Genomic DNA, 12171 nt, shown 5'->3' with positions numbered 1-12171 from the left:
TTAAAAAGAAGAGGAAGAGAGCAGAAAAAGGTCCAGAAGGAAACACATTCATGGAAGACAAATTTGATACAAAAGTGTTAAAATTTAATACATTTTCCTTTTTTTAAAGAAGCAATTTACACGTAATAAAACCCCACATTTCATATGCTTTCCTTTTTTCTGTTCTCTTCTATAGAGAAATATTTATATGTTAATTGTGGAATTCCTAATTTTAAAAAAAGAAAATACCTGAAGACAAACTATCATGGCACCCATAAGTCTTTTCTTCTCCAGGCTAAACATTACTCAGGTCCTTCTTGTAATCTTCATATGGTATACTATCTTGGCATCTCATCATCTTGGTCATTCTTCTCTGGATATACTCTAATTTGTCATTGTCCTTCCAAAAATATGTTTAATTTTAGCCATAACAGCTAGATGGAGTCTGACCAAGAAAGAGTAGTACAGTGGAACTTTGTGGATACTATGCCCTTCTTAGCTCAGCTGAAGATGAAATAAGCTTCTTTGGCTGTCATGTTGCACTCTTTACTCCAAATACTCTTCGAAGGCTTCAAAGGATTGAAATTAAGTGGAGAAAGGAGAAGGGGGCTGGTGGCATTTTAGCGGGAATATTATAAAGAAACTAACAAAGAGAGGGTTTTCCTAGATTACTTTAGAGGCAGCTAATAGACCATTTTGGCTAAAGAAAGGACTTGCTTTATACAGCAGTGAAGAGATTAAGATAAGAAAATCTAAGTAGTATTCAAAATCCTATGCAATCTGGCCCTAGCATAAAGATACTGTCCTTTTATAATGACATTATGGAAGAAGAGAAAGGCAATAAAAAGACACATGGGAGGAAATATGAAATGAACATAAGTACATATGTCTCGAGCTAGTTGTATGCCTTTCAAAAATCATATTGTTAAAAAAAACAAAAAAAAACTATTACTTCTTCACAAAATAAATCGTTTTAAATATTCTCTAAGTTTATTTCCAAATGAGATTCCAGTAGCAAACTGGGAAGCCCAAAAAATGTGGACCATAAACACTTGTTTATTTCTTTTTAAAAAAGAAGATAAATATTGTTCATTACTTTTAAGATCTAATAACATTAAATACAGTAACAAATTCCATTTCTAAAACATTAACTTTCAATCACTCTGAACATTGAATCAATCATATAAATTACAGGAAATTCTTAATAGGGGGACCATTTTGACAATTAAATGAGAAGAAAGATTAAAATATTATTAACTTGACTTCATTAATTAATTCAATTAAGTCATTAATAAGCACCTAGCATACTCAAAACATTGAGGTAGTAATGGGAATTCAAAGACAAAAGCCATATAACCCCTGCCCTAAAGAGCTTACAATCTCTTGACAATCACAGAAATGTGAGTAATTATTAGTATCAAACACAAAGATAAATTCAGTGCTATAGCAACATGATGGCACTAAGCCTAATAATGCCAATGCCAAAACTTTGTATGGACAAAAAAAACTCCAAAAAACAAAAAAAAACTTATTAACTAAAACATAAAGATGTATGTAAATGGATATATAGACTTATAACTTGAAAAGGTACTTTAATGAAATGAATGAAAAATTATTAAATTTGATTTTCCAGCAGACAGTATAGTATCAAAATAACTACAATTTTTTAGAATAGCACATGTGCATGTGTATGTAAACATATACACACATGTACATATAAATACCCCACATATATAATCATAAAAATTCTTCCAGACACATGATATTCTGTCATAAGGGAGGCTCTGCAAACTATTCATGGATTCCTATCAAGATAAAGTAGTATAATTTAAGTATGTTGCTCAAATTAAGAAGTAATCCATACTTGTAATATAATACATTTTTCTCAATGTTTCCATCTTGAGGGTGGCCATAACTATCTCATCAACTTTATTTTAAAATTCAAAACAGCAAAAGAAATTTATTCACAAGACAAAAAATGAAGGGCTAAATGCCATCTAGAGAAACTTATGTAAAGTTTCAAAAAATATTTGAGCTTTAAAAGCTTCTATTATTCTAGTATCTCTGATGGAGCATCAAAATCTACCAACTTCCTAATATATATTAATAACCATCAATAAGTAACAGCACCACTCATAAATCTTTAAATTCTGAAAATTTTGGTGACAGCCTAAAAATAAATGAAAAATTTTAGGGGATCAAACTTCACTATTTCTTCTTAGGTGTATCCAGACCTGGAAATGACTCACAATTTCAGAGAATCAATATGAATGGTTTCAGGTCTCACTGGAATAATTCAATTAAAACTGAAATCTATAACCTAGAAAAAAGTTTGTAAGAAAGAAAATAACCAAAAGTAATCAAAACTCTGATTAAAAACACATAAAAGTACATCAGTGGAACAAATGAGATAAGGAAGAAAAAAACAACAAACAAAGAAATAGAAAAAAGCAAACCAAAGAACATAAATTAAGGAGAATAGTACTTCCTTTTTGACAAGAACTACTGGGAAAATAGGGAAACGGCTTAGTGGAAGTTAGATTTAGACCAGCATCTTATACCATACGACATAAGAATAAAATGGATATACTCCATAAACTCAAGATATAAACAACAAAAATTAGAGAATAAAAGGAAATGTCTTTCACAACTATAGTTAAGAGATAAACCTTTAACTGAAAAATGGCTGGAAATGATCATAAAAGACATGGTGTGAACTGATACCAAGTGAGGTAATCCAAACCACAATACATAGTAATCACAATATTACATGATGAAAAACTTAATGATCTGGCAATTCTCAGCAATACATTGATCCAAAACAATCCCTCAGAGCGCATGATGAAAAATGATACTGTCTCCAGAGAAAGAACTGATATCTGAATTAGCACTGAGGCATACTATTTTTTCCAATTCCTTTCTTTGTTTTTTGTTTGTTTGTTTGGCGCAAGTCTTGGGGGGAAAAAAAAACAACCCAATATGCAAATGTATTTTATAATTGCACATGTATAACCTATATCAGATTTCAATAATTACTGTCTTAAGGACAAGGGAGGAGATGAAGGAAGGGATAGAATTTGGAACTCAAAATTTAAAAAAAAAAAAATTAATGTTAAACATTGTTTTCACATGTAATTGGGGGAAATGAAATATTATTTAATTTATTTAAATTAAACACATCACAGGCAATTTTGATTATAAGACAGAATCAAAAGAAAAAAACATTGAGGGAAAAAATATAATTAATAAATCTCATAGTCAAGACATTGGGAATTGACAAGAATATAACATTCAGAGGCATTTGCCAATAGATAACCACTTTTCAAAAGAAAAAATGCAAAATATTAATGGAAAACATACTTTAGATTCCTTTAAATGCAAATCAAAACTCCAAGATTTTATGTCAGAACTTGGCAAACTGGCAAAGATGACCCCAAAAGGGAGGAAAGAATCAATATTGAACAGATTAAGGGGAAAAAAGGCACATGAATGAATATGCTATTAATAGAGCTATTAGCTGTTAAAACACTTTGGATTATGAATTTTAAATTATTTAAGAAATCACAATGTTCAAGTTTTTTGACTCAGTGATCCTAACATTGTGCATATAGCCAAGGGAGGTCAAAGACCGAAAAAAAAAAAAAAAAAAAAAGTCTGATACATAATACTATGTCAAAATAGTCCTACATTCTACTTTTTGTAATAGTAAAGAATTGGAATAACTAAATCCTCATATCAATTGGGGAATTGCCCCCCACATTCATTTATGAATGCAATGAATTATTAAAGAGTAAGAAAGTATAACTCTGAAAAATTCTGAGAAATTTAGGAAGTTCTATATAAACTGATCCAGAGTGAAATTAAATAGAAATGATAACAAAACATATAATTCAAATGAAAAAACCCTATTAAAATTAGGCTCAACTTTTAGTGACTAAAATTACAGTATCCTAAAGAACAAATAATTAAAAATACACCTTTCTCTATTGATAGAGGTGGGAAACAAGGCACCTACTCTCAGATGCAATTACTATGATGATGTTGTTTTTAAACAGTTCCTTTTAGATATGAGAAAGTTTAACTGGGAAGAAAGGGTATTTCCAAAAATGGTTAAAATAAAAAAAAAAAATTTTTTTTTAAAAAAAGGCATAAAGTAACTTACTTTGACAAAAATTACTATAAGATCTGAATACACACACACACACACACACACACACACACACACACACACACAGAAAAATTTCTCAATCTCTCTAGCAAAAATTTTAAGGCAGTATGATTATGAGGCAAAGGCTGGCCTTGGACTCTGAAAGAATCGAGTTCAAGGCCTTTATCTGATATATATTACTTTTGTGACCCTAGTCAAGTCTTTAACTTCTGAATGGCCCACATAATACTCATTACAGGGGAGCTGCTGAGCTCTATCAGTAAAGGTAGCTTCCATGTTGGGAAATGCCTTATTCTGATGAAATCCTAAGACCGAATTATTTTCTTTAAAAAGCTCTACAGATTTACCTTTATACAAAGAAAATGCATTAATTTGCTCAACTAAATGGCCAACCTATCCAAGGCTTTATAAAGCCTTTTAGTCATATAAAAATTAGGGATAAAGAATGACATGTCTTTTGAGTTAAAAATTTAAAAACAAATCTTTTCTGATGAAAAGTTTAGATTAAGGAGTCAAGAAAGCTTTTAAATTTCTGCTAATCATCTACTAATATAGAGAGCATAGATTTGAGCCAAATTCTTCTGAGCAATTTGAATAGCATAAGAAAAAATGCACAATCACAAAGGTAACTTTAAAGTATTAAAGGCCATTATCTACAATTTAAAATATTAAGCTGCTGAAGATAGATGATTCACTAGATAGAGGATGAGGGATATGTCTGGAAATAAAAAATAATGTTAAAAACAGATATACATTTAAAAAAAAATTTTAGGAATGTGAATGAAAAATATCAAGTCGTGTTTCCTTCTTATAGTCAATGCAATATTGAAGAAAGAGAAAAACTTATTCCCCAAAAAGAATTAAAAGAAAATGAGTAAACTGAACATAAATATATTTGGATAAGCATTCCTAGTCCTTTATGGAATTTACATCACAATGAATATGAAGTTTTAGCCACAAGAGGTTATCAATGATTTAAGACCTACTTGAGTAAATGTTTTCTAGAAAATATCATGACCATAGCTAAGATTATAAAAAAATTCAAGTGTTTAAGAGAGCAAAACAAGAATGCATAGTGTCAAAGTAAATTGAGCTATCACTTCTGAAAATGCTAACTTCAAAATCAACTATCTCCACGTAACAATATGACACTCCTAAAAACCACCATCACCATATCATCCCAATATATTTACTAAATGTATTTCATATGGGATTCTCAAAGTTAGCCAAATCATTTAATAATAGCTACCATCTCTGTAACGCTTTAAGGTTTGCAAGATCTTTACAAATATCATCTAATTTGATCCTTACAACAACCCTGAGTTATTAACCAGTGTTATTATACTCATTTTTATGGATGAGGAAACTGAGGCCAGTGTTCAGACAGCTAGTATTTGAGGCTGCATTTGAACTCAAGTCTTTCTCACCACTGTTCCACTTAGCTGCCTCATTTGGCATTATATTGCAAATTAAGCCCTAAGAACAGATCCCAATTCCTAAATCAATGCCCTAAACTACCAAAGCATGACATTTCATAAATAACACAAACTCCTCTATAACATCTAAGAAGAGACTGAATCAGAACAGCTCTACAAAGACAATAACAACTTAGGTAATGTTTTTCTTGAAACCTAAGAAAGTTCTAAGTCATCCAGAAAGAAAGCTAACCTGAACAGTTTGTATTTGTGGTGACTGGATAACCGATGGCTGTGGTGTCTGAATCACTCCCTGGACATGTACAGTTTGACCTGAAGGCAATTGCACTAGAGTTACAGCTGGAGAGCCTCTTCCGGTGCCTGATCCAGCTACAGAAACCTGCAAAAATGATCATTCAGTATTATAAAAATGTCATAATAAAAACAAAACAACAGTATCAATGACCAAAAATTGGGCATTATTCATCGTTAAGACCAATTTTTTTTTTAATTTCTTCTTTTTTTTTTTTAAAGCTAGCAAAGAAAGACAAACCACCTGCTATATTTACCATTAGGAGATTATTATTTTCCTAGAACAATTGTTCTGATACTATAGAGATTAAAAAAAAAAATCCATGACCCTCACACTTTCAGTTCCCATGCTTAGATGGGGTGAGAATGTTTCCAGCAAAGGATTCTAAGGCAGTTAAACCACCTTACCACTACAGAGACCAAACCTCCTTTAGGAAAGATCAATGCTGTGTTAAATTCTCATTCTCACCTTTTACCTTAATATTTTAAGAGTGAGGAAGCTGAGCCAAAATTAAGTTTAGAAATCTGTTTTGTTCTAATAAATGTTTCTTAAAATCTCAAGTTGATGACATTCTAATGTACTTCTGATCACAGGACAATGCCCTGTAGCTTCAGTACTGCCAGATCTATATATTAAAATGACAAATTAATGCACACCAAAAGCAATACCAAGAACCCTACCTTCCTTAAGGAGGTCTTTAAACAAGGAACAGAAGGATTTTCCCCCTTCCTGTCCCATTTAACTCAAATGCTTTGTATAACCTCAGACCATGCTGGGAAGAAAAACTGCCTCTTTCTTCACTCCCCGCCAACGTCCTCTCAACAAAAATTTCCATCAGTTAAAGTATATTATTGCCAAAGGAAATTTAAAATAATCAACTCTTTTACACACAAAGATTCCTTCCATAAAACGGTAAGGTTAAGAAACAACCTTTGACTTCTAGGCTGCTCTCACCTTGATGATAGACATACCCCCAAAAACAGCAAGCTATGCCGCCTCTCTTGCCTTACTACTGAATTTGAGGCATTTGCGCCTCTTTGACATGCAATTCTCAAAGAACCACAATGATCAAGTCCTATAGCCTTCAAGATATTATAGAAAACCAAGGGCCTAGCTAGCACTGAATTCACAGAGCTGCAAAGAGTCACAATCACTCCTAAAAGAAACTTTGTGATCTTATTCCTCAGATATCTGTAATTTCCAACACTTCTCAAGACTGATAAAGGAGAAGAATAATATCAGGAAAAGGACAATTGGATCTTACACTGAACATATTCAAATTTCTGGTATCACACATACTATGTGACATTAGGCATTAAGAGGACAGGTAAACAGAGTCATCTTTCTACCTCACTAGACTATTATAAAAACAAAATAAATGGGCATATGTGAAAATGTTCTGTGTATATGAAATATTATACCATCATTAATCATACCTGATAGTAAATGTGGATCACACATCAATCGGTAGTTAAGCATATCCAACTTGATTAATTTTTTTTTAAAACTTCTTTTCTGAATATAATGAAGTAAAGAATGGGGTTTTATAATAGATGGATGCTAAGTCGAATCAGAAAGTCTGAGATCCTTCTGATGAACACTCTGTATGACCCTTTTGGTGAGGAATGCCTAGTCCATGAGCCACATAAGGCCTGAAAAATCATTTGTAAATCAACTGCAAGCAATGATGAGCCAAAACTAGGTGCAACAACCACCCATTGCTTGAGTTCTATAAGTTGTTAATTTTGCTTAGCCCATGAATGATGTTATAAATATCCAAATGTTCCCCCATCCTGATCTAAGACCATAAATTCCAGAGAAGGTACTAATCTATATTGGAAGAAGTTTCTTACCAAAAGCTCCTCTTCACAGATGAAATCATAGTTATAGTAATAAATGAATAAAAATGTTCTGTGTATATGAAATATCACACCACCATTAATTATACTGACTAAATGTGGACCACACATCAATCAGCAGATATATAAATGGCAGAGAAAGTACTAATCTATATTGGAAAAAGTTTCTCACCAAAAGCTCCCCCTTCACAGATGAAATCACAGTTATACTAATAAATGTATAAAAGCAAAAGTGAAAGTAAAATGAAACATTTGGTATTTATCATAGATTTCCTGCAAAAAGCAAATTTCCCTACCAATCCTACATTTTACCCAGCCCCTGGCATGAGCTCAGCATTGTGCTAAACTGTAGTACAGAAAAAAAGAATGAAATATGTTCTTTGATCCAAGAGATATTACAATTTAGCTGGGGTGCTTGGAAGAATACATTAAGAGCAAAATTATGTAGTCCAGATAGTAGGGTTCAAAGCAGAGGGCTAGAATGATCAAAGAAAACTTCATAATTTGGCCTTGACCTGGACCCTTAAAGAATGAGTAAAAGTGGTAGAGGGAAAAAGGTTTATACAGAGAAATAAGAATGAATTAGGGTACTAATGGGAATTCACAGAGCAAGCATGTTCATAGGACAGTGAGGACATTAACCCAATTTAAATAGACTTTTTTATTTTAGAGAATATAATGACACAAAGAAGATCTGGGCCAGACTATGGTGAATGTTTTAATGTCAACCTAAATAAAGTATTTATGTTTTGTATCTTTATCTTATTGTCATTGGGGAAGCATGGAAAATTTCTGAACAAAAAAATGATGTGATTTTTTAAAAAATCAAATATTTAAGAAGATTAATCTGCTATTGGAGACAGCTAGGTTGCTAGATAGTGCCGGTCCTACTATCAGTAAAACCTGAGTTCAAATCCAACCTCAAATACTTAACTAGCTGTGTAAGCTATGGGCAATTCACTTAACTTCTATTTGCCTTAAATCACTGGAGAAGGAAATGGCAAACCACTCCATTATGCTTGCCAAACAAATTCCAGGTAGTATTGGAGTTCTATGGCACACGGAGTCAAAAAGAGTTGGACACAACTGAACCACCACCATATATCTGTACTGAAATATAAAATGAACTGGAAACTGACAAGACTTGGGGCAAAAAGGCCAAATAGGGGATTACTGCAATGATCCAGGGCATGAGGGAGACTAAACTACAATGGTTATAGCAATAATGAAAGATGATTTGATGGGGAAAATTGGGCAATCATTAAAAAAAAAAAAAAAAAAAAGTGGGGAGGGGAGAGTAAGAAAGAATTATTAACTCAATTTTAGAAACTTAAGTGACAGTGGTATATCCAAATGAAAAATCCAATAAAGGGACTATTATAGAACTGTGATTCAGAAGATAGATCAGAGTGGGAAGCAGATCTTTATCTCAAAGAAGCACTCTGGGAAATCTATTCTTAAAGGACTCTTTTTCTAAAAAGAGTAATAGTAGCAAAAAGCTATTTTAAAAGCACATTTAAAAGCACAAAAGTTCCTGCATTAATACCAGAGATTCTACTCTTAAGAGCTTTCTCTGATAGTCTTCTCTGAAACTCCCACTAATATTGCAGAAAGAAAAATGACACTTCTTTCAAATGCTTCTATTTCAGGAACTTGGAAAAATGTTAAAAACTAAGTCATCAAAATAAAAAATAATCAGCTTTTGACGAATGAAAAACTGAACTGGAATTCCATGCTTTGGAATGAGGCAAGTGAGATCTTAATAAAAATAGATTATTATGTCTGAATCCAAAGAATATGCATAAATAAGGGGAAGAGATTCAAATATCAAATGTGCACTCCAAGATTTTTATAAGCAAATAGCTTGATACATTCATGTAAATTCACCGCTCTCCAGATAGTCACATTAAAATGAAAATTAAATGAAGATTTTTTAGTCACTTAAAACATAAGTCATATTCACAAATAAAAACCTTGTTAATTTGTATGTCTTTATTTATAATAAGAATGTTGCCCAAAAGATGTATAAAGTGATCTGTTTAACCCATAATGGGTTTGTAGTTTACCTTTTTTTCTAGATCCCCTAAAGAGCAGTCCTCCTGTGTGTGATGCCTGAAACATAGATTATGCTGATGCCACCACATCCACTGAAAACCCCACTATAGACAGTTAATCTGAAGAGATAAATTAGATGATGCGATTTACAGCCTTACTTGGCTTTGCAATTTAAAAAATCCTATTAATGACACTTATAACTGGGAGAAACCTCACAATGTTGTAACACAGCACTTGATTTAGACCTAATAGACTACATCCAATCTGTTGCTAGGTTCCCTGAAGATGGATTTGTGATGTCACAATGTACCTTCAAATGTCACAGAGGCCTGTACTTTAAGGGAGCTGATAAAGTAAAAAATGTGTCAGCACTACTGTCAACTAAATTCTTGTATTAACCCTGTGACCAAGGAATCAAATGCCTATTTGATTTCAAGTAAAAATAATGAAATTATATTAACAGGGTTCAACTTGTAATTTAAAAAGCTATCACAATTCCAGTATTAAAAACAGTTAACAAAAATATTCCTCAATTCTGAGATGACTAAAAACAAAAGTATTACAAGTAGAAGCAATACATGAGATACAAAAATGTTTCATTTTCCCCATATCAAAAATTTGGAAAGGGATATATCATTTGTGCCTTTTGTAGAGCGCAGCCCTCCCCCCCCAAAAAAAGGTCAAGAGGAAAGAAACATTGAAGGAATCCTCATTTTAGCCATATCTTCTTTCTGCTCCCATAAAAATGGTTTTGTAATTGTTTGCTACTAGCACAGAAATATAAATTGCAAAACAGACTAGGATGTTTTGAAGAGGTTTTCCTGCCTATCCTCAGAAACAATTGCTATTGAGGAAGAGTAAGATGGGAGGATGAGGAAATACTAATGAGTTCAGAAATTATGTAATTGAGAATATTAACTTTAAAATATTTTAATCTAATTTTTACATTTGTGTGATGATAAAATTATGAAGGAAAACACCTATTTAAAATTGGCTAAATAAAAGTAATGCTCAAAAAAAAAAAATCACTCTTCTAATTTATAGAAATAAAATGGTATAATTACAACTTTGAAAAATAAACTCAACCCTTAAGATTAAAAAAAAATACACACATATAAAATGTCAGCAGAAACAATCATTTGTTTTATAGAGTTTTAAGAAATACCTTGGTAGTCTGAACTTGATTATGGGAATGGGCATGTGAAGGAATAGAAGGGAATGGAGGAAAACAATTTATATCTCTAAAGATATCATCAGTTTACAAGATTTATCTATGATGACATAATAAAACAAAAAACCCACCAAGAAGTATTTATTATGTACTATGTTCTAGGCATTGTGCCAGGAAATAGGGATAGGATACGATATATGTTTGCCCTAAGTTTATTCTCTCAAAGTGCTTATAATATATTCAGAGGAAAAAAGGTACATATATATATATATATACACATATAAATACATCTATACACACACATATATATGTATATATATATACATACACACATATATGTGCCTACACACACATGTACGTGTGTGTGTGTGTGTGTGTGTGTGTGTGTGTGTGTGTGTGTGTGTGCGCGTATATAGTCAAGTAATTTTGTAGAAAATCACCAGCAAAGAATAGAAGATTAAGTCTCTTATGGAAGGTTAAGTCTGACTCAAGACTTAAAGAAAACTTAAGATTTTAAACAATTAACAAGTACTGATGAAAATATCTACTTATAATATGCCAGATACCATGCTAAGTCAGTGAGATAAAAATACAAAGGATGTCACAACCTCTACTCAAATGTACATTAGAATTTACATCTTAATGAGAAAGACAATAATATATAAAATATACATACAGTATAAACATAAAGTGAATAAATACCAAGTAGTTAAACATAAGGAGCTATATCTTCCAGAAACAGAGAAATTCTTAAGATACGAAGCTAAGGAAGAAGCATATGCCTTGTTGGACTTGGGAAAATAGCCAAAACAAAGGCATAGAGGTAGGAGGTGAAATATCAAATATGACACACAAAGGCGGCCAATTTGGCTGGAAGTGGGAATAATAATGCCATTGAGGCTGCAAGGATGGGCTAGAGAGAATTACTATAGGACTTTAAAGCCAAATATTTTATATTTCATCTACAAGGTAGTAGGGAAGCCAATGGATCTTTTTTCAATTGGGAAGTTAAAGGATTAGATCTGTGTTTAAGGAAAATTACTTTGAAAGCTGGAATAGCAAGATGGGAAGGCCAATAAGAAACCTTTGCAATAAGTGAACAGGGAAATGATGAGAGATCTGCACTAAGATTCAGATAGTATATATAAGATAGTGTATGTGTGAGTGGAGAGAATGTTGGGAGAGATACTATAAGAATCTGAAAAACTGGG

At 32.2% G+C, this 12171-nt stretch overlaps 1 protein-coding gene across 1 annotated transcript in view; it reads right to left on the bottom strand.

The window, feature by feature from the left end:
- CREM (cAMP responsive element modulator) overlaps window positions 1–12171 on the bottom strand; it is a 69241-nt gene that overhangs the window by 32000 nt on the left and 25070 nt on the right. The window contains 1 exon segment of the mRNA XM_074267127.1: window positions 5816–5962. Within this exon segment, the coding sequence (XP_074123228.1) occupies window positions 5816–5962 (147 nt within the window).

Source organism: Sminthopsis crassicaudata, chromosome 5 (genome assembly GCF_048593235.1).
Source record: "Sminthopsis crassicaudata isolate SCR6 chromosome 5, ASM4859323v1, whole genome shotgun sequence".
NCBI classification, from domain to species: Eukaryota; Metazoa; Chordata; class Mammalia; order Dasyuromorphia; family Dasyuridae; genus Sminthopsis; species Sminthopsis crassicaudata.
Note: the sequence above shows the minus strand (reverse complement) of the source record. Positions and strands in the feature narration are given on the sequence as shown.